Raw genomic sequence first — 23,156 nt, forward strand, 5'->3', positions numbered from 1 at the left:
TCATGGGTCTCCCCAGCATAATGCACTTCGTGGCTCCTTAGCACTGGGAGGGTACAAAACCCCCGCAGGTGGCATAACCACAGCTTCTTGAGAGCTGATCTCCAGCACAGACTATGTGATCCCAAACAGCCAGTATTCTCTTCTTTCTTTCACGAACCAAAGCCCCAGGTTTAGCAAGGCTCAACAGTCCACATTGTGCTCCCTGCTTCTTGTGCAGGAGGCGTGGCCCTCTGTTCCGCCCAAGAGGAGGTGAACGGAAGGGATGTGCAACTTCTGAGTCACACCCTCAAAAGGCCGCTGTTTGCACACTACTCCCTCCTGTCCTTTTCCCCTTTGCCACCAGCCAGCGATGTGGCTGTGGTGAGAGGTCAGCTTTGGTCATGTGGGAAGACAGCACCTCCTTAAAGCAACAAGAGATAAGGAATGTGGGTCCCTGAGCGACTTGGAGAAGCAGAGGGGCGTCGGCCCTCTAAGCCTGCTGCTAGGGCACTTGTGCAAACCACACAGCCGGCCTCTCGGGATTCCACATCGGTCCAAGCCGGTGAGGGAGCCCCGTCTGCCCTGTCTCTGTATCCACCACCCATGGGCAGATTTTGTGCCCTGCTACACAGTCAGGTCTTGGGGGACATCTGAATGAAGATCTCCTGGCTGCCACGCGCTGAGCTCCTAGGTAACTTGAGCGGGAAGACTTTTCCAAGTGTTCTTGTGAAGCTGTCTCTGACGGCCCTGGTATCTATGCATTTGGTCTTCCAGATCCCAAATACACCCGACTCTGGTGTGCTGAGGCCCTGCATGCTCAGGGACCTGTGTGGGCAGTTTGGGGAAGGGCTGATGTCATCGGGGCACACTTTCTGGAGGACCCAGCCCCCTCACTACAAATCACACAAAGGAGAGAGATTTATGGATTCAAGAGGAGAGTATCAAATCATGTGCTTTTTCAAAATATTTCTTGTCTGTGTCTATTAATGTTTATTACTCTTGTGCCATGGTCACTTCGATGTGGGCATGTGTCACAAGGAAAGCCACCGAGCTTGCATGCGCCCGTGTCCCAGCGCCAGGGCAGGCCACACCACCATCTGTGTTCACGGGCGACTTGCAGAGGGGTGCTGTGGCTGGCCCTCTCTCTCTCTCACCCGCTGCTGCTGCTTCAGGCCCTGGGTCCCATCCAGTGGCACACCTTAGCTCCTCCCTCTCATCCAGTGACACACCCAGATATGTAGGCCCCATTTCTGAATGATTTCCAAAACCAAACTGCTAACCTTTCTCCCATTGCCCGCCATCTCCTGCCTGTGCCGCTCGCTCAGCCTCCAAACCTCCTTCTGCCTGGCTCCTTCGAGGCGCTGTCCACGAGCACAGCAGCCTCCCCGGAAAGCAGGTCTATCTCCTGGCAACCCCTATGGCTTGTTGGGCCTCCCAAGAGGATGGCAGGCTCATGTCCTGTGGGTTAGGACCTCTGTGGCCAGCCTGGGGGGCACTTGTCCCGCTTGCTATGCTCAGTCACTCTCTGCTGTTCTCCCTTCCACAACCTTGTCTTTGGACACGATGTTCCTTCCTCCTGCAATGCCAACTCCATTTGTCCTTGAGGACCCTGCTCCGGGCCCGGCTCCTCCAGGAAGCTGCCTGCGAAGCCCTCCCCCCACTCACCGTGGGTGAGGCCCTTCCTCTTGGCTTGTGGTTCCTGTAGCACCAGGCACATCTCGGTGGCCGCGCACACACACACACATCACTGGAAGGCACTGCCCAGTCTCACGCACTGGATGCTTCTGGAGGGCTCTGCCGTCCTTGGTGGCAGCTCCAGGACCCACCCCCCCTCACTAAGCAGGCCCTACCCTGCCCCCAGGCTCCAGGTCGCAGGCCCAGCAAGGCAACAGGCAGTGTAATGGGACTTTACAAACTCAGGCGGGATTTTCAAGTGCGTGGGGGAGCTGTATGGGAACTAGCCTCCTCTCAGTTGCCCAGCACTCGGAAACTCTAGTCCTTCTAGTTCTTCGGGGAGGAAGCGCACATGAAACATTCCCATGTGGAAGGCAAGTCCTGCTTGGACCCATTTCACAGGATCGGTAGGGAGCACAGATGATCCCTCCCTCCCCAGTATGGAATCAACAGATCTGAATTCCACCTGGGAGACTGCGGGGGGCTGTGGGGGGGGGGCGTGGAATCACTGAGCTTCCAGAGCCCTGGTTCCCTCATCTGTAGTAACAGTCACACCTCAGGCATTGGGTGGTTGTAGGAATGAAACGAGGAATCCTCTGTAAAGGTCTTGGGACACAGAACGATAGACACAGAGACCTGTGCCACTCTGCTGTTTCTGAAAGCAAATACCTGACAGAACTTCATGATTTACGACAAAAAAACCAAAACCCATACACAATGTACAGATCTCAGACGGGATGACAAAATACTAGGTTAAGAAAAGTTTGATTCATATATGTTCTACACTGCAAGGGAGAGCGGTGAGAGAGTGCTGTATTTTTTCGAACAGCCTGGCCTCTCGATACAGGCCCATCCACAGGGGGATGGCCCCCAGGGCTGCCAGGACAGTGCCCCGCCACAGCCCTTTACCACAGCTATTTTCGCTCTTAGAAATTGTAAACATTCTCATTCTGCCAGCAGTAAGTCAGTGTATGCTGGTTTTTAATTAATGTTTTTCAGCTACTCACTAATGAGGCATACACTCCACAGACCTCCTGGCCGGAGTCTTTCCCTCCGGATAGCATTCCGTTAACGTGTAACACAGAAAACACGGGCTTCTAGCCACGGACGCCTGAATTTCAAATCTAAAAGAAGGAATGCCATCTGCTTCAGTGTCAATGGCATCATTCAGGGTCCTGCCCCGAAGCCTCCTTCCTGTCTGTACACCATCTTGATTTCCTGTCCCCAAGCCTCCTGTACAGTTAGTCTCCGAGACCCCAGAGCAACCTGTGTGTGCCCCAGAGCCTGGGGAACAGCACATCTAGAGAGTTCTGCCAGAAGTGGGGCTTCCGAGAGGCAACAGGTCTTTCCTCTGTTGGGCTGAGAAAACATGGCTACTGGGGATGTGGTCCTGACGACACTGTCTGCACATCTCAGGTTCTAGACAGATTCGAGCACAAGTGAGTGTGATGTGATGGCTCGTTTTATGTGTCAACTTGACGGCCACGGTAGTCTGGGTTTTTGTTTTCAAGGGTGTTTTTGGATGAGATTAACACTTTAACCAGGAAAGCAGACTGCCCTCTATAATGTAGGTGGGCCTCATCCAATTAGTGGAAGGCCTGAATAGAGGGAAAAGCTTGATGCTTCTGAGAGAGAACTCTCCAGCAGACTACCGTTCACTTCATCCGCAACATCGGCTCTTCCTGCCTATGGCTTTTGAGCAGGTCACCGGCTCTCCCTGGGTCTGTCTCCAGCCTGCCAGCCCACCAGAACTTGCTGGCCTCTGGTTGGCTCTGTTCCTCTGGAGACCCTAATACATGGCCCAATCAGTAAAACCTACAGAGTGAATTCCACTTGGCTATCATGTAGCATAGGGGTCAGTAGTTAACATCTGCTAATACCTCACAAGTGAACCTTCATCACGGGAAAGAGAAGGTGCTGATTAAAGCAGAAGTGGAGTGTGGACACCAGATTCTCCTGGGCTCACAGGCCAGCGAGTCTCAGAGCTCTCCAGGATAACTGCCTCCCTCTTTGGCTTCATGGCTAAGTTTCCTCCAACTTGCCATCTCTACTTTCTAAACTCCTGTCAGCCCCCCGCCAATTGTCTTCCTTGCACCCCAGCAAGCCTCCGAGCCAGCCCCGCCGGGCACCTGGCCGCCTCGCGTGCCACATCCTGGAGACACCCTCGCCCATACCTCGTTGTGTCACCTGACCCTCTCCACCCCAGGCCATTCCTTACAAGAGTCCAAGATCTCAGGCTGGGCCCTGCCAGCAGGGGCTGCTCCCAGGACCCCACCTACTGCATCCCGGTGGCCGGGTCATCACCGTGCTGGCACTCACCCCTGCTGAGGGCTCACTCTGTCCCGGCGCCATTCCAAGCAATTCATGCAGACCGACCAGGAGACCCTCGCACTAACTCTGACACAGTAACAATTATCTTCTCATGTTCAAGATGAGGAAACTGAGGGGCGCCTGGGTGGCGCAGTCATTAAGCGTCTGCCTTCGGCTCAGGGCGTGATCCTGGCATTCTGGGTTCGAGCCCCACATCGGGCTCCTCTGCTAGGAGCCTGCTTCTTCCTCTCCCACTCCCCCTGCTTGTGTTCCCTCTCTCGCTGGCTGTCTCTCTCTGTCAAATAGATAAATAAATAAAATCTTTAAAAAAAAAAAGATGAGGAAACTGAGGCACAAAGAAATGAGGAAAGTTGCCCATGGTCGCAGCTGTAAGTGCAGGAAGAGGGATTCCACAGCAGGCGTTCCCAATCTTCCATCGCTGACTAGAGCCAACCCCCCCAGGGATTCCCTAGTCCCTGTTCGGTGTGGAGTTCTCAAGGAATGGAATCGACCCAGCTGCTTGAGCCAGAAACCCACAGGCTCTCCACAACGAGGTCTCCATCACCTTACAATTCATGGCCAAGGCCACCGACCACACCATCATGGAGACTCACCTTGGTCAGTCTGAGCATGACACCCTTCTGCAACCCCACCCTCCACTGAGGGCCTCCTTTTGCCCCCCCCACACACACACCTTGCCCACCCACTGGCCTGACTCTCCTCTTCCATTTCAAGCTTTAGCCAAGGGGCCCTCCTTGCCATTCCTGAGTGCCGCCCTTGGCTTTCTCCCCTCGGGGTGTCCATCTTCTCTCTCTGCCCTGACCCCCTTACCTCTCCCTACCCTCTCCAAGCCTGACACCCAACTTCTCTAGTGAATCCTGCTTTTCCTTCTAAAGTCACAGTGCAGGTATGACTCCTTTCAGGAAGTTGTTCCATCTTCCAGGGCCTGGGAAGACCGCCACCACAGCCATCCTGCGTGCTACTGTGATCATCAGCTTAGGCCTCTGTCCCAGGAGGCCTACGGGTGGGGGTGGGGGCTGCAATGCCCACTTCATGCGGAGTGGACCACCCAGGTAGCCCAGGCACTGCCCTGGGCCCCTGGGGTTGGGAGCTGGACAGTGGACACAGAGACCCGGAAACTGGCGACACCGCCCCTCAGCTGAATTCTTCCCTCATCTCCCCTGGGAGAAAAATGTGAGCCCGCCAGCCTTCAGTTCCAGCCTAATGAGGCCGAGAAACAGGGAGGAGTCCTGATTATTACTTTAGAGAACTATGGTGTAATACCAAATTTAAAAACTGACATTGGTAAAATGGGTGCTGTAGCTGGACACCCTTTGACCGCGTGTGTTGATTCATGGAACCACACCCAATAGAGACACAGAGCCATTGCCTCAACACAAACATCTCCCTCCTGCTACCTGTTATAGTCATACTCCTCACCCTGCCCCCTTCCTCATGTGATCCCTACTCACTGACAACCACTAATTTCTTTCCATCTTTGTAATTTTGCTGTTTGGGGAATGTTACATGAATGGGATCGTACATTAACTGACCTTTTGAAACTTGAGTTTTTTCACTCGGAGATCCATCCAAGTTGTTGGGTGCATCAATAGTTCATCCTTTTTTGTTCCTATGCAATATTCTATGATGTGGAAATATAACCACCAGGAGAAACTGAATGAAATCAGAAACTAGACCTCTCTGTACTGTTTCTGCAATTACCTGTGAATTCATAATTATTTTACTCTTAAAAGTTTTCTTTAGAAGTTCCTTGGGGGGAAAAATAGTCCCTTTCTCCTCTCTTACCTCAGATTCTCAGGGCTGAGCTCCTCCCACAGGCCCCCCATGCCTAGGGCTGGGGCAGGGGGGTGAGCAGGGCTGGAACTCACCAGCATGGTTTCCATGCTCTGGCTAAGGGGTAAGATCTCAGCCTACTCTCCCTTCCCAAAGACTGTCATCTCCACTAACGAGTGCTCCATTTGGGTTAGCAAGTAAGATCTCAGGGCCACAGAGGCTGATCCACCTCCGCGTGGGACTGACACCAGCCTTTGCTTCCACCCCTTTAGGAAGATGGGCGATTTCAGGGGCTCCCCCCGCCAGCAGAGGCAAATGTCTCTGACACAAAGCAAAGGGCTCCTTCTCATCCCCCACCCCCGCTCCTGGTGGCAAAGTGGGCATAAGAAACAAGCCTCGGGGCGCCTGGGTGGCACAGCGGTTAAGCGTCTGCCTTCGGCTCAGGGTGTGATCCCGGCGTTATGGGATCGAGCCCCACATCAGGCTCCTCCGCTGGGAGCCTGCTTCTTCCTCTGCCACTCCCCCTGCTTGTGTTCCCTCTCTCGCTGGCTGTCTCTATCTCTGTCTAATAAATAAATAAAATCTTTAAAAAAAAAAAAAAAGAAAGAAACAAGCCTCTTTCCCTACACCAGCAGACAGGGAAAATGGCCAGCTGGCCTCAAACACAGGGTCAGGGAGGGTGGGCCCTGGACGCTTGGACCGCATGTGTCCCCAAAAACGGCAGCTGCTACTCTGCACCTGACAGTCGTGCCTTGGGAGTTCTGTCTTGGCTGATGTTTCCAACGTTGGTGGAAGTTTTACAATTCTAAGTGCAGGCTGACCCCACCCTGTGGAGCTAAGCAGAACCCAGAGGCCTGGACCTGGGGCACAAAATGCCGCCTGGGGCCAGGGGAGGTGAGGGATGGAAGGTGGGCAGTGGGGAAATCTCCACCCACTACCTCCCTTCCTCCAGTGGCCGGCACACTGAGCCCTGGCCAGAGAGAAGCAGAGAGTTTCTTCTGAAAAAAAAAAAAAAAAAATTAGTGACCCAAGACCTCCACATAGTGACATCTGGGAATCTTCCAGAAAGGATCCAGGAGCTTGACTTAGGATCACCCGAAGGTAGAGTCCGTGGGTGGTGGACAAACCTGCTCTCTCCTGGTCTAGGGATCTGGCCTCGAATCCCATCCCAGGCCAAGGGCTCCCCAACTGGTGTCTCCACCCTCAACCTCTCCCCTGAACCCCGGATGCAAACTCAACACCTCCACTTAGAAACCCACTGGCAATTCAAGCCTGACGTGCTCGAAACACACTTGACTTCCACCTCCAAACCTGTTCCTCTTGCCGTTTCCCCACCTTGGCAGACGGCAAATCCATTCAACCAGTTTTGCAGGCCTGAACCCTTGAAGGCATCCCTGCCCCCCCCCCCCCCCACTGCCTCCTCTCCAACAGCAAGCCTGGCAGCCTCAGCCTTGGAAATGCAGCTGTTCTACCGCCTTCTTTGCTACAGCCCAGACAATCCACCCTCATTTCTCATGTGCACTGTGTGAACAGCTTCCTATGAGATATCGCATTCTGGTCCCCCATGGAGCTGCAGGGCCCCACACGGCAGCCGGGGCGGACGCCCTACCGCCCTGCAGGGCCCCAGACAGGACTGCCCAGACTTCGTTATCACACTCAGAGTAAAGGTACGGTCCTTCCCAGAGTTACTCAATAAGTATTTGCTCAGTGGGTGAATACAATTCTAATCAGCATTTTAGTACCACTGTAAAAACAGGAGATAGCCAAGCCAAGCAACACATGAAAAGGCACTTAGGTTCATTAGTCACATGGGACATGCAAATTAAAACAATGAAATACCACCTCAAACCCATCAGAACGGCGACAATGGAAAAGACAGACAATACCACGTGCTATCCAAGATGTGGAGTGAAAGGAGCCCTAACCCGTGCTGGGAGGAGTGGGAATTAGTACAGCCACCATCTCATACCTGATGACACAGCAATAATTTCACTTATTATTGTTATTAATTTATTATTTATTTTAATCATTTATTATTACTATTATTATTAAATTATTATTAGTAGTATATTAAATATTAAAGTATTAAAATATCCCCAGCAGAAATGCACAGATAACCAAAAGACATGTGCAGGAATGTTCATAGCAACATTATCCATCATAACTCCAAGCTGGACATTATCCAAAGTTTCCTCAAGAGCTGAATAAACAGTCATTTATGCGCATAACAAAATACAGCGGTGGTTCTCAACGGGCCGTCTGCGGACCAGAAGCATCAGGATCAGCTGGGAATTTGGTAGAAATGCTAATTCTCCATCGGGCTCCTCACCTCGTGGATCACAAACTCTGGAGATAGAACTGACGCTACCTCAACAAGCCTTCCAGGTGCTTCTGATGCATGTGAACATGCGAGCACCGCTTCTGCACAGCCATGCACCTGATGAGTGTGACCACACTGAGATCTTTAAAAATTCTCTTGGGAAGTTGGAAGATGACTGCTGAAAGGTACTCAGAAAGCTAAGCAAATGAAAACAAAACAAAACTTTTTTTTTTTTTAAGGGAAATACAAGTTGCATAAGAAAGAAAATCTGTAATACAACTATCTACCCGGCTCGCCCAGGCATTACAGTTGTGGGTCATCAGAATGTGAGCCTGGGTAACGACGGAACCAATCAGGTAACGCAGCCACACACCGGAACAGACACGGTGTCTGAAACAGAGGACCCGAGGACGAGCGGTGGAAGCCTGTGACTTAGGAGACAGCTGTAACTCTCAGAAAACGGCAAACAGTGATGTCTGGGGAGCAGCACAAGGAGATGAGGGACAGGGCACTGCCGCTCCCATCACATTCCTCTCCTGAGTGTTCCACTGATCAAGTTCCCTGTACGAATACCTGATAAAAATTAAAATCCCAAATCAAAAACAACACTGCGTGGGCAAAGCCAGCCAGCCAAGGGAGTTATACTGCGTCAGGGCCCACCGATGGGTGCTCTCTTCCTGGGGAGGCAGAGGTGGCCAGAGAGCACGCACACTCAGCAGTGTGGGGAAGCACACCAACCCTCCAGGCACAGAGCTGGGACGTGGCACAGGAAAGAGGAGGGAGGTCACACGGGAAGGTCTGTGAAGGAAAGGGCTGGGGAACCGAACCCTGGAGGGAAGGTACAGTTTTCAAGGAGCCTAAGAAAGGCAGAAAAAGACAATGTGTGTTTTGAAAACGCCAAGTAGTTCAATCTGGCCAAAGGGCTGGTCCGTGCAGGGGCTACGGGGACAGCAGCCGACTTCCCAAGACTGGGCTTTGGGAAGCTGCACCCGCAGGGTACGTAAGACCAACTGGAGAGCCTAGAGGTCTGGAGTCCTGAGCCAGGGTGGATCTGGGCTTCTGCTTTCCTGTCTTGTCCTGAGATCTTGTTACCAGTAAACAGAGATGAATTTACTGTGAAGCTAATGCAGCTTGGGCTCCAAGGCTCTGGCCCTCCCTGAGGCTCTGCGAGGGTCCCTGGAACAGTGTTCACGTGGTCACACGTGATACGTGTGATACGCCTTTTTCAAGTGTGCAAAAGTCAGCTATTCTTTTTTTTTTTTTTAAAGATTTTATTTATTTATTCGACAGAGATGGAGACAGCCAGCGAGAGAGGGAACACAAGCAGGGGGAGTGGGAGAGGAAGAAGCAGGCTCGTAGCGGAGGAGCCTGATGTGGGGCTCGATCCCACAACGCCAGGATCACGGCCCGAGCCGAAGGCAGACGCTTAACCGCTGTGCCACCCAGGCGCCCCAAAAGTCAGCTATTCTAACTGCAGATGTAACCACTGTCTCTTTCCACTATGACCTCCATTATATTTTGTGTCAGGTGGCACCGCAGTGGGTCCTGGCATTTTTGGCTATAGGCAAGTTGAGTGGAAACGAAATTTACTTTGGGCTTGATGGGAGATGTCTGTGGGGTTTGCTGTCACACCTGTCTGTAAGTTATTATTAGCCATCCTATGTAGGAATAGCTTCCAGAAATGCTTCTACTGTCCACCACGCCGAGTGACTTGGCCTGGGGACATAAAGGGCGGGGCCAGAGGAGCATGTGTGCATGAGCTGTGGCAACTGGCACACGGGATCACGAAAGAAATAAGCAACCACATGGAACCAGAAGCCAGTCTGCAGAAAATTCTTCCATCTCTTACAACTAACATAGAAAAGAAAATTGACAGGATTCTCAAATTTGATGGCAATCCTAAAAATCTACATAACCCTATCCAATAGTAAGTGTGAAGCCTAAATACACTTTTCTAAACTATCAGTAGTCAATTTCAACTAGTCACGCTACAGGAAAGCCTGAACTTATGGTTCTATGGGCTCCATAGAAAACACCACAAAAATCCTTGTCATTCGAAGGCACAAAGAGCATGAAGCCAAAAATGTGAAAAAAAGGAGTACAGAAGATTGAGAAGCAGCTAAAGGATCACTTTTACGCATTTTATTTGTTAGCATCTTAAAATGTATACTGCTGCGATTTTTCTTATCCTAAATAATGTTTATACCTAATTTTGAATTTGTAATCTTGTATTTCTTTTTCTTGAAGAGGGCTCCAAAATTGTCTAAGCTTCTCGTGTTCAACAAAACCAGGATCTTACTCCTACCGGACAATGAAAAAAAGCAGTTTTCTAAGATACTTCTGTTCACACATCAAAGATGATAAACACCCATTTCAATGAACATTACTATTTGTATTTGTGGTGGTGATAGCGGTGGGGTTAAAGTCACTCCTTCCCCCAAAGCCCCACAGCTGGGGAGGGGCTGGTGCAGCGGCCCCAGCAGGGGTGGTGGTGGAGAGGCAAGGAAGAAGGGAGGAGGAGCCAGGGAGGCCACTGTGGAGAGGGCAGCACTTTGGGGCGGGTTGCTTCTGTCTGAGAGGAGACCTCTCAGGATGGGGTGACGGGGCGGTGGCAGCAAAGTGTATAGGGCTGCCCTGACCCAAACCTGTGTCTGAAAGATGAAGGGCATCGATAGTCCTCCCCGCCCCCGTCCCCCCAACTCTACCTTCAGCATATAGGACCCTCAGGACTCAGGAATTCAGCACACAGAACTGTCTCAGGAGCAGCTGAGAGGAACAAACTTAATAAAATAGCAGAACTTTGGGTACTGGTGAGGGGGTGGGCATGTTGGGCCACAAGGCCACCGTATGCCAAATACTCCTTTAGCTAAAGAGGATTCAGAAAAGGATCACCACTAACTACCTTTTCATCCCTCTTTGGGCTATCCTCTGGGCTAAAAGTCAGATTTTCTCCAATCAGCACCTCATTCCTGCGAGAACATTATTAAGACAATCTGTCCCACTTTACACAGGTTGCAATGACCTTGGGTGGCTTCTGTTTGTTCCAGCCATAGACCATTCCAGCCACTCTCCCCTCCACTGCCCGGCAGGCAGGAAGCATCGCATAATGCCCAGGACTCTGGGCTCCCTGACCGGACTCCTAATAGCAGAATCTTTATTTTACCCCTCCACCACTCTCAAAAAAAAGGGTTTTTTTTGTTGTTGGCAAGTTGTGAAAACTTAAGATATTTCTTAATAAGACCCTTAGGATTGTGCCTGCCACACTGCAGTTCTATATAAGTATCTGCTCAAGGTAAATGTTTTTATTTATTTTTTTATAAAGATTTTATTTATTTATTCAACAGAGAGACAGACAGCCAGGGAGAGAGGGAACACAAGCAGGGGGAGTGGGAGAGGAAGAAGCAGGCTCCTAGCGGAGGAGCCTGATGTGGGGCTTGATCCCAGAACGCCGGGATCACGCCCTGAGCCGACGGCTGTGCCACCCAGGCGCCCCAAGATAAATGTTTTTAAAGACACTTCTGTATCTTTAAGGATTTAAATTTGAAAAACCATAGAAACCCATAACAACTCACCAGGGTTTACAGTGTAGTGTCAGAATCCTAGGCTGTCTTCTCTTTAAAGCCTCAAGGAAGAAGAGTTTTATGGTGGAACCTAAAAGTTACTACATATCCTCACGATGCTCACTCTGGGAAGGAAGTGAGGGGCCTGAGAGGGAAGGAGGGGGAGAGCAAGTGCTCCCTGCACACACTGGATCTGCTTTCCAGGAAGAATGTTTGTCCTGCAGCTACAAACTTCAGCATTCTAGCACTTAAGTTTTGGGGTCCTCCTTTTCCTATAGGAAGGAAAGGCGACAGAGCCACAGGATGAAGTTTCACACCCCACCTTTCAAACCCTGCCTTCCTTATAGGCTGAATCTTGCATCCTTCAAACCACAGAGGAAGGGCCCTCCGACACATTGTCTACTCAAGTGTTGAAATTAACTTTTAAAGAATTAGAAGATTCACACCAAGATAAAGCACTGTCCACCGAGACCAGGACAAATTCAGGGTTGGTAACAGCCTGACTTTAACACCTAGGAAAAACCAGCAGAGCATTTTCACATTGCTGGACCTGAAAAAGAAAATGCTGTTTGGATATAAAAAGTCAATCTGCTCACACTGCTACTTCTGTCCGTCTTCACCCCCAAATCACCAGAATGCAATCATGTACCTTAACAAGGCAGGAGTAAGCCATCTCCCCTCTCTAACTTGACCCTGACCGCCTTGGGATAACCACTGCCACTCATTCACTGCACAAGGACTTCAAACCTACAATGTGTCAGGCATTGCTTGGGGGTACAGAGGAAAAGGTGGGGAACAAAACGAAAAAATCAAAGTGAGAAAAGAGGAGCTGCACTCCCTGTTCAAACTCGTTGCAGGTTCTCTTTACCTATGCTGCTTGATTTTCATCCTTCTTCTGGTCAGTGTAACAAGTTCCTCCAAACACTGAGCGGAACCACTTTCCAGCTGTGGGCCAGAGTACGTACAGATTCAGGATGCTTGAGGAAAGACCATCAAATGGCATGCCCGCCAGATCTCCTGCGGCAGGGGTTTAAACCTGGGGGCAACCACACCCACGTCCTGGCACAGGATCCATTCAAAGATCCTTAAAACCAAACAGCTGGCATTCAAGCCTGGGAGGGCTTTTTAAATCCCAGGAAGGATTTGCATAGCCAATATATTCTAACCTACTCTCTGCGACGCAAAGGTCAAGTCACCTACAGTTAGGCATTCAACTGCCAAAGGAGAGCGGCCCGGTCGGGCATGCTTCATGGGTGGCTGCCACCGGAGAAAGAGGTGCTTACCTCTCCCGGCTCCTGGGATGGAGAAGGTAAAGGGACGGTCCGTGCAATAAACCAACACAAAGACTCCTTTCACCATATCACGCCCTAGCACCCTCGGTCCGCGGATACCAGACGCCCACCGCACGCGGTCTGGCCTCGCGGGACCCACTCCGCACCCGGGGGCCGCTCCCCCGGGTCAGCCAGGCCCGCGGCCGCAAGCTGTGCCGGCCCGGCTGCCCCGAGCCCCGGAGGGTCCCCTTCCGTCCCACAGGACTTCTGCTCGGACTTTACGAAGTTTCGAGTGGGCACCCTGCGGCCAGAACGCCGCCCGGCCCGGCCCGCTGGCGCTGTGCTCGCCAGGACCCTGCCGGGCGGGGGAAGAGGGCCGCGCTGCTCACCTGTCCCGCCCGCAGCGCCAACTGCACGGCCGCCTCGAAGCACTCTTCCCAGGGGCCCCCGGCGGGCGCCGCCTCGTCCTCGCCGCTCGGCTTCATCGTGGCCTCGCCGGGCCCCGCCACCTCTAGCCCTCCTCGCCGGGCCCCCACCGGCTCCCGCCGCCCCGAAGCCAGGCTCCGCACTGCTCCCTTCGCGTCCCCGCCACTCCACGCCTCGGCCTCCGCCCGCCCCACAGCTGTGCCCGCGGGAAGGGCAGGGAGCGGGCCGCGGCCGGGGGAGCCGCGCCGCGCGTCCCGCGTCCCGCCCCGGCCCTGCCCCGAACCCCGCCCCTCTTCCCCTCCCGGCCGCCCCTCCCAGCGTCGAGCCCCGCCCCCTTCCACCGCCCATCTGTTCCCCGCCACTCCCCGTGCCTACCCCAGCCCTTCCAGCTCTGAGCCCCACCCCTCCCAGCGAGCTTTCGGGCCCCACGGGGAGCTTAGCTCCTCCTCGCCTCGGGTCCCCCTCGCTCCTCCAAGCCCCGCCCTGAGACTGTCCCCTCCCCGCCAAACCCCTCCCCCCCAGCCCTCGGCCCCGCCCCGAACCCCGCCCCGCCAGCTCCTCGCGGAACCACCCCGGCCACCCACCCCCGCTCCCCCGCCCGCCGCGCTCTCCGTACCGCGAGAAGGGGTGGGTGCTGGGGACTGGGGGCCTGGCCCAGAAGCCCGGAACAGGACCGGAGCAAGGTCTCGGGGAGGGGGCCGCGCGCGCCTGTGGCCACGACTCTAGCCAGCCACCGGCTATGCAGTGGGCTCCCACGGGTCTGCGCCAGTTGGGGGCGCCTCTGACCCTCTTGCCGCGTCCAGGCGGTCCGCGCGCACGTGGCCCGAGGGGCGGTCAGGCCGAAGGAGCTTCCTTTAGCTGCTAACGGGTTGCTCTTCCTCAGCCGAAAGCCACAGGACGCCGGGGTTGTCAGCCTGCTCGGTCACCCGCGGGCGCCCGCCCTCACAAAGCGCCTGTGTTCCCGAATGTTTGGATGCAAACGAGAAGCCTTCACCCCAGCTAAAAACCACACACTACGATGACAGTGAGTTTTACAAACTGGCTGAACTCAGAACTCCGATGTGGAGCCCAAACTGTGACCAGCCTTTATTTGTAATGAGGAGTGACCTTTTCGACCTTGGATTCTTAAACGCTGCTGAACACCGGCACCACCTAAACATAAACGCAAGGCATTTCCCCGAGAAGGTGTCTCTAGCTTCCAAAAGTTTAATTTCTTAAGCTGTGCTGCCTACCCTTTTATAAAATATGCTGACCCATATAAGTTATTCTGGAGTCTCACTTCTCAGTCTGGGAGAACAAAGGGAATTTGTACAAGAACCTTGATGGGACATTTTTTACACACCCTAACGATGGGATTAAATGTTTTTAGATTTTGTGAGCACTTTATGTTTGAAACATCTTGTAGAGAAAATTTAGGTTTACGGTATTAGGGATGAAAATTACAAACAATGAGGAGGAATTAGGAAGCCAGAGCTGAGCAGGGCTTTAGTTTGCACTCTAGCCTTGCCCAAGAGCTCAGAAAACTAGGCCAAGAACGGCCCCAGCTCCCACAAAGGCCATCTGGGGGCAGCTAAAGTCATGCTCTGCTCCATCTTCTTTGTTCCCATTTTTCTTGGTTTTCAAGATATGGAACTAGAGTTCTGAAAAATACTTAAGACTGTGTTCTGAATGCTTCACTTTAAAACTAAATGCATTCAGTTGTTGATCTTCATGGCAGGTTTTCATTAGAGGTCCCTTCCAACACCAAGCAAAATTTGAAGTTAACAGAATTTCTCTTTGGTGCCTTTTAGTTCCCCTTTCTGAATACATCTCCCCACTACTCCCTGTCCTGGACCAATCTGGGAGCTCAATTTTATCTTTAGATAAGCTCTTATGGTTAGCCTACCTAAACATCTAGAGAACAAGACTTCATAACTTCAGTGCTTAACCCCCAGATATCTTAAGGTAGAATCGTGTGGTTTGGAGTATGAAGTTTGGAGCCAGCCAGATTTTCCTAAGTTAAAATATTGGCTTCATTTCCTCCTTGCTGTGTGGATTTGAGCAAATTACAAACAGCCTTCCTTGCTTCAGTTTTAATTGTTCCTCGAAAAATGATTTGTTTGGTATTACATGGGCTAGCATCCATGTGTTAGGCACTTGTGTGTTTGCCGCTATTATTAAAGACTGTCTCACCGGTGATCAGCATACTGCTTGGCACATAATAGGAGTTTAGTAATTATCTGTTAATCATTGAATACTGGAATCAGTTTTGTCGAATAGACTATCCAAGTTTCTCATGCTTTACTGACCATTCTCTGTGGAAACAACGTAGTTCTTCACCATCATGACCTGTATGCTCGTCTGCTCGTTACCTCTTTCAGAAGCCTTGGGAAATCACATTTACTTTGTTAAGCCCCTAGAGTACAGCGTTCTGCCTTGAAAAACTACTTCTTAATTGTCCCTTCTACCCCCACCCTGAGGGGGCAGCGTCAGTGGACACTCTAGTCACAGGTGGAATGTAAGGTGACTGTGCAGGGACCAAAGAAGAGAGGGGAGGGAGGGAGACAGTGAGAGGGGAGAAGAGCAGATAGGACAGTCTGCCTCCTTTTTGCCTTGCCTTTAATATCCTTATTAATCTGGGAGTTCCCTCCTCTTGGGTCCTTTCTGGAACAAAACAAAGTCTACATAAAATGTCAACAAAGTTCTATTCTACCCACTTCTCTAGATTCCCAGAGTACTTTGAAATCTGATCTTATTCTCCAGGGCCAAGACTCACGATTGGGACATTGGATGAGCTTTTTTGTTTCATCTCCTCCGAATCCCTAGAAGTAGGCCCAGGATAACATTTGACCATTCTTAGCCTCGGGTGTGGAAAGTTGTGTTATGGGCTGAACTTTGTTGCCCCCAAAATTCATATGTTGAAGGCCTAACCCCCAGCACCTCAGAATGTGACTGTACTTGGAGACAGGGTGTTTAAATAGGTAATTATGTTAAAATGAGGTTGTTGGGGTGAGCCCTAATCCAATATGACTGGTATCTTTATAAGAAAAGGGAATTTGGGGGGTGCCTGGGTGGCTCAGTTGGTTGAGCATCTGGCTCCTGGTTTTGGCTCAAATCATGATCTTAGGGTCATGAGACGGGGGCCTGCGTTGGGCTCAGTGCTCAGCGGGGAGTCTACTTGAGATTCTCTACTTAGCCCCCACCACTCTTGTGCTCTCTCTCTAAAATAAATAATCTTGAAAGAAAGAAAGAAAGAGAGAGAGAGAGAGAGAGAAAGAAAGAAAGAAAGAAAGAAAGAAAGAAAGAAAGAAAGAAAGAAAGAAAAAGGAATTTGGGCACAGACACATAAAGAGGAGAAGGTCAGCTATAAGCCGAGAAGAGAAGCCTCATGGGAAACCAAACCTGTGGACACCTTGACCTTTGATTTCTTGCCTCCAGAACTGTGAAAAAATACATTTGTGTTTTTAAGCCACCAAGTCTGAGGCACTTTGTCATAGCAGCTTTAGCAAACTGATACCGCTGGGAGTCAAAGAGGCCGCCTGTGCCTCACCACGCTTAGGGTTATAAGCAGCTTTTCTCAGCCCAGAGGCCTTGTAGAGGGCCGTAGGGAACCTGGCTCTCCAGGATGGAACAACAGAGCCAACTCTTCTGCCCACGACCCAGCTCCCTGCCAAGCTGTGTGTGTGTGTGTGGGGGGGTCACTTATGCAATAATCGGAGTCAGCCAACACCCCAATTTCTCACTAAATTAAATCAGACAGGTGATTACCAGCAAATGCTCTGTATTTAAATATCGCCCAACATTCTGCGCATGGATTCGCAACAAAGAACAATTCTAGGAGTCCTTGCAAAGCTCTGTTCCAGAGGAACTGTCTATAAGGAACATTCTCCAAAGGTTATTTGTCCTCATTTACTTCCATGGTAAAACTGGAGATGCTTTTTCCTACTCTGGATAAACCTCCCAAGTCATTATTCCCATTGAGGAAGGGGTTAATGTGGTGGTCACTACTCCTCCCCTCCCACCGAGTGTGACCTTGCACCAGATAATCCCTGAGAATTCACCAGGTGTGCCGGCTTTCAGAATTTTGCCAAGCTTTTCCGGGACTCCTATTTCTCCTTTGCTATTTTCTCAACTCACTGCTGGCTTGGATTCTATGTCTATGGAACCCACCATCGTAGATCCTGGAGACAGTGGAATTATACTTCAATAACTGATGCCACTTTCATTCTGTTAACCTAACCTGCAAGACCCCAGTCCTGTAAAATAAATTTTCAATATTTCCAATTCCATGCATCTGAAATTCTTCGTGACGAGGTTCGTGAAATTAATGATACTAGCAGAGCAGATGGTGGTATTTCACAATCCATAGACTTGGAAATACTATATGCAACTCTATTTCCCCGTAACTCTGAATTCTTTCTAGCTCTCCCCCCGCCACCCGCAACGGCAGAAAACTTATTTCTAGGAAAACTCAGATGTGTCGGTGAGTTTTCAGACTTTTCAAGTTCAAAATTCCATTACTTCAGGTTTGGGCTGTCCACCTTTTCCCTAGGTGGGTCCATGCAAAGGGGGTCTCAGCCTTGGGAGAAGACACTTGCCCCTTGAACCTTGCTCTGTCTTAGGCTTGTGGAATGCTGAGATGCGACCTGCCCCATCCAGGCCATTATGGTCACTCCTTCCTTTGACAGCCTTTTCCATCCTGATCTGTGGTACTGACAGATGGTACTAGTTTTTCCCTCAACCCCCAGGCCCTTGCGGGTCTCGGGCACCCCCTCTCTGGGGCACTGCGAATATGGAATCCTCCCCAGGGGACGTTCCCAACCTGGGCTTTCCCGCTTGGACATTTTCTCCCTTGCTGGCTCACCCTCCCCCAAGCTGGTGTCCTGGGGAAGGAAATCAGGTCGTGCGTGCTTCCCAGGTCCTGCCAGGAAGGGGCCCAGGCTTCCTAAAGTTTTCCAGGAAAAGACCTCCTCTCCCGCTACGCCCAGCTCCGCCCTTCTGCAAGAGGGGGCAGAGGGGCTGGCCTTAAGCTTTCATTCTTCCCTCCCCCGCGCTTCTTCTCCGCCCCTCCCCCATCCCGATCTACTGGGGGGGGGGCACAGCCTCTGCCTCATCATATCTTTTTAAAAATTTTTATTTGTTTTGTCAGCACTGACCAAATGGGCAAGCTTTGTTCTGAGTTCTCATGATAGTACCCCTCCCGCCCCCTTAGGGTAATTCACCCTCAGATCGCACTGCTTGAAGGGGGGAGGTTCTTGGGGTTGCAAATGAATGGAGCTGAGACCTTACTAACAAACTCCTCCATCTGCCTGTATTTTAAAACTGGATTGTTTTCAGGGAAATGTTTCTCTGCCTTTTTATTGAAAGCTTATGTTCCATTTGCAAAGCGTTTTTTTTTTTTAACCTAAAAAGGCATTGTCACATTATCGTGGAGAAAGTTTGTTTGTTGGTACATACAAAATGGTACAGTTATTCATAACATTTGAGAGGAAGACACAGTGAGATTCCGCTGCATTTAATCCAATTATCGAAGCACTTGACATTTTGAAGTGGATGGAACAATGACCAGCCCTGAGTCAAGGAAATTCATCTCAAAGCTTTATGTCTTCATGACACAGACGCTGGCTTTTGAAAGTGTTGATACTTGCACTTTCTTTTTCAGGTTGTTTTGATAACTGCAGAAAGGGGGAAGTACGTGCCGGTGCTCAGTCCTGCCAGACCTTTCTTCACCTGACAGTTCTTCACTTTCCACAGATCCTTCTGCGCTTAAAATCCTCCCTTTTTAGTAATAATAGTCTGCATCAGCTCCCATTCTTAGAGTTAAACAAACAAACAGGCTTCCTGACCTAGCTTTGTTGCAGAAAGCCCTTTTCAAAGTTCACATGCCTTTGGAAGGCAGATTAATTTAATTTATTAAAATGGAGCTTCTGGCAATTATCAAAATCAGTCATGTTTTCATTAAGTCAATGAAATTATTTATTTAACTTTTAAAATCTGTTTTTATTTAACTTTTTTTTAATTTAACTTTAAAAAATCTGTTCTGAACTTAAAGATAGCCAGTACTGTCTAGTATAGGTAAATATGTGTGTGTGCTTATGTGTTTGTGGGTACACACATGAAGACAGAGAGAGAGGGAGAGAGAGCTCACCACCATATATACCTTTGGGAAATATATAGGTGACAGAACAAAGCTAGCAAATATAGGATCTCACTAAGAACTTCCATTTCTGGGGCGCCTGGGTGGCGCAGTCCTTAAGCGTCTGCTTTCAGCTCAGGGCGTGATCCCGGCATTCCGGGATCGAGCCCCACATCAGGCTCCTCCGCTATGAGCCTGCTTCTTCCTCTCCCACTCCCCCTGCTTGTGTTCCCTCTCTCGCTGGCTGTCTCTCTCTGTCAAATAAATAAAATAAAATCTTTTAAAAAAAAAGAGAGAGAGAGAGAATTTCCATTTCTAAGGCAGCCACTGCTATTAAGCTAGCGTATTTTTCACCTTGAAGGAGGACTATGGGATCTAGATAAGACACATGCATTCTACTCGTCTGTCACTGCAAGGAAATATTTTGATCAGCATTAACACTTGAATCTCTTCTGCCAAAGAGGCAACCAATTTAAGGGGGAAACAAACCAAAGGTAAATTTCATATTTTTGTGTGGATTTATCCTCAAATATATATTACCTGTTTATTCATTCGTAATTCATTCATTCATTCAGCAGTCATTTCTTCATTGCATTTGGCCCTTGATGGTGAGGGAAACAAGAAGAGAGGGGGACGTAGGGCTCTATATTATCAGTTATTCCAGTTGGTGGCCTTGTGCATGGAAGGCAGCCACCCCCGAGGGTCCTGAATTGAGTTGGAAATGTCTCTGCACAGGGGAAGATACCATGTAGGTTTCAAGAGACACGGGACGGCAGAACGGGTAGATGAGTGTAGCAGCAGAGCCTCCTCAGATCATCTTTGGAAACTGGTTTGCAGAGTCAGACAAAATCCAGGGGGCCGATGCAGAAATCAATCAGCTGGCATTGTCATATCAGTGAGAGCTGTGGTCCCAGCAATAGGAAGAATGTGAAAATGATACAGAATTCTGTCAAGTTCAAAAGCAGACATCGTCTTCCTGTAATTGGGTTGAGGATTGTTCTTTCCGTGGATAAGCATCTGTTAGCTGTAGCAGGACATGGAATTAAGTGAAGAAATACTAAAGAGAAGCAAACTCATAATACCAGTATCTCCATAGTAAGGGATCGTCTGTGAATACATAGGTATTAAATGTATAATGTAATCTAATATGACTAAATGCACTTAATAAAACAATCATGTTATAATAAAAATCACTAAATTTGCTAATCAGAAAATGAATTAAGTTGAACTTGAAACTTAGTAATAAATATTAATTTTAGGACCAAAGCCGCAAATACCATCTTTGAGGCCACTAAACAACTGGCTGACTCATATGACTCTCCCTTCCAAGAATATTTCTCTTGGAGGTAATGGTGGTTGTGGGGGGACCATCACTGAGACCGGAGACAGAAAACGAAGTAAAACAAAGATATTCCTTTTATTCCCATATAAGAGAGATCTCTAGAAGTTGTTAAATTAACTTCTACAAAGTCAATCCTACTTTTCATGACTTAGGGAGAAAAAAATGTTCGTATTTATATCATGAGAATTGTTCTCATGTCAGCTGCATTCCAGAACTTAATTTGCCTTTTGTTTGCTATTTGCAACGCTTTCTAACATTTGTAACAAAGGTCACGCTTCAACGTGACCAACGCTCAAGTTGCTAGGGTCCTAGGTCTCTTATTTCACATCAGGGGACTGTTGTATTGACTTGGTGTCCTATAAAACAGTTTTACTTAAGATGAAAGCATATTTCCCCAGGATTCCAAATAGTTTTGTGATTAAAGGTGAAGTGTTCTGGAAACAGTGCAGAAAGAGAAAGGGCGGGGAGGTGTCCCATCCACTTCTCCCTAAGTCTCAGAATCAAAAACAAGGAGACACATTCTGAGGCCATATTGTTAAAGTTAAGCCAGAGTCTGACTACCTAGGTATTGCATGATCCCACCCACAGTAAGGGCATCATTAGAGCAAACCTGGGGCCTCCTGTCTCAGGCCTAGCGCAGAGCACAGACGCCGGGGAATTTCTCAGGCCCCCAACATGGCCTTTCACAAGCTACCCTCAGGAAGAATGTACTTGTTTGTGGTAGGCTCCAGATTCAAGCCGGGCCAAAGAGAGCACATTCCTTATTTTGCAATGTGAGCACACCGAAAATAAGTAACCTGAAAGGACTTTGAAATTTGCCCAGCACAGGATGAACAGAAATCTTAGGCATAAAGTCCAGCTGGGTCAAGGAGTTTCTATCTCTTTATGCTTGGCTTTACTGGACCGGCAACTCAAGCCGGCACCACTTGTCTGTGTCACAATGGCTTGAACATTTCTTTTCTTTCTTTTTTTTTTTTTTTTGAAGATTTTATTTATTTATTCAACAGAGAGAGAGAGACAGCCAGCGAGAGAGGGAACATAAGCAGGGGAAGTGTAAGAGGGAGAAGCAGGCTCCCAGCAGAGGAGCCCGATGCGGGGCTTGATCCCAGGACTCCGGGATCACGCCCTGAGCCAAAGGCACAGGCTCAACGACTACGACTGAGCCTCCCAGGCGCCCCTGGCTTGAACATTTCTAAATATAATACCCACTCTCCCCACAGTGCAAAAAAAAAAAAAAAAAGCAAACATGAACAGATGATTGGAAACATTCGTTTTCAACTGATTTACAAAATTAAAAGATTTGTAAAGATAGTACCAAAAACATAGATTCTAATTTGCTTCAAATGAATAAAAAAGATTTCAAATAAGAAATTTTAAAAATAATGCAGCATTATTCACAGTAGTACGTGAACAACCTCAGTGCTCTTGACAGATGAATGGATAAAGAACATGTCGTGTATATATACGTACATATATATATGTATATATACGCATATGCACACACAATGGAATATTGTTCGGGTTTTAAAATGAAGGAAATCCCGTCATTTCTGATAACATGGATGAACCTGGAGGGTATTCTGCTAAGTGAAATAAGCCAGACAGAGAAAGCATGGTATCACTTCCATATGGAATCTAAAAAAGAAGTTGAACTCATAGAAACAGAGAATGAAAAACTGGTGCCAGGGACTGGGGGTTGGGGAAAATAGGGAGGGGTTGGGAAAAGGTTACAAACTTTCAGCCATAAGGTGAATAAGATCAGAGGATCTAATATATAACTTGGTGAATATAGCTGATGAGACCGTGTTGTAGAAATCAAGTTTGCTAAGGGGGCACCTGGGTGGTTCAGTCAGTTAAGCATCTGACTCTTGATCTCAGCTCAGGTCTTGATTGCAGGGTCATGAGTTCAAGCCCTGCATGGGGCTCCGTGCTGGGCACGGAGCCTACTTAAGAAAGCAAACACAAACTGAAATGAAGTTCGTTAAGAGAATAGAACTTAAATGTTCTCACACACAAAAAAAGGGATATGTAAGAGGTGATGTATGTGTTAATTAACTCAACGGGGGGAACTGTTTCACACAAAATAACTCAGTGTATCAAATCATCACATTATATACACTATAAATATCCTATGATTTTGTCAATTGTACCTCAGTACAGCTGAAAAAAAAAATAGTGGATGATACATTGTCCAGCAGTGATTTTTTTGCATGTGTAAAATAAATTATTGCTTTGGATTAACTAGTTTTTTTTTTTTAAGATTTTATTTATTTATTTGACAGAGAGAGAGACAGCCAGCGAGAGAGGGAACACAAGCAGGGGGAGTGGGAGAGGAAGAAGCAGGCTTCCAGTGGAGGAGCCTGAT

At 49.2% G+C, this 23,156-nt stretch overlaps 1 protein-coding gene across 2 annotated transcripts in view; it reads right to left on the reverse strand.

The window, feature by feature from the left end:
• IMPA2 (inositol monophosphatase 2) overlaps positions 1 to 13,520 on the reverse strand; it is a 42,755-nt gene extending 29,235 nt beyond the window's left edge. The window contains exon 1 of one of the 2 annotated variants that reach the window (XM_040619635.1): positions 13,298 to 13,520. In XM_040619635.1, the coding sequence (XP_040475569.1) occupies positions 13,298 to 13,393 (96 nt within the window). In that variant the 5' untranslated portion in view covers positions 13,394 to 13,520. The remainder of the gene's footprint in view (positions 1 to 13,297) is intronic. The other variant, XM_040619634.1, reaches the window with a different exon arrangement.
• Positions 13,521 to 23,156: the final 9,636 nt, after the last annotated feature.

Source organism: Ursus maritimus, unplaced genomic scaffold (assembly GCF_017311325.1).
Source record: "Ursus maritimus isolate PB19 unplaced genomic scaffold, ASM1731132v1 scaffold_33, whole genome shotgun sequence".
NCBI lineage: Eukaryota > Metazoa > Chordata > Mammalia > Carnivora > Ursidae > Ursus > Ursus maritimus.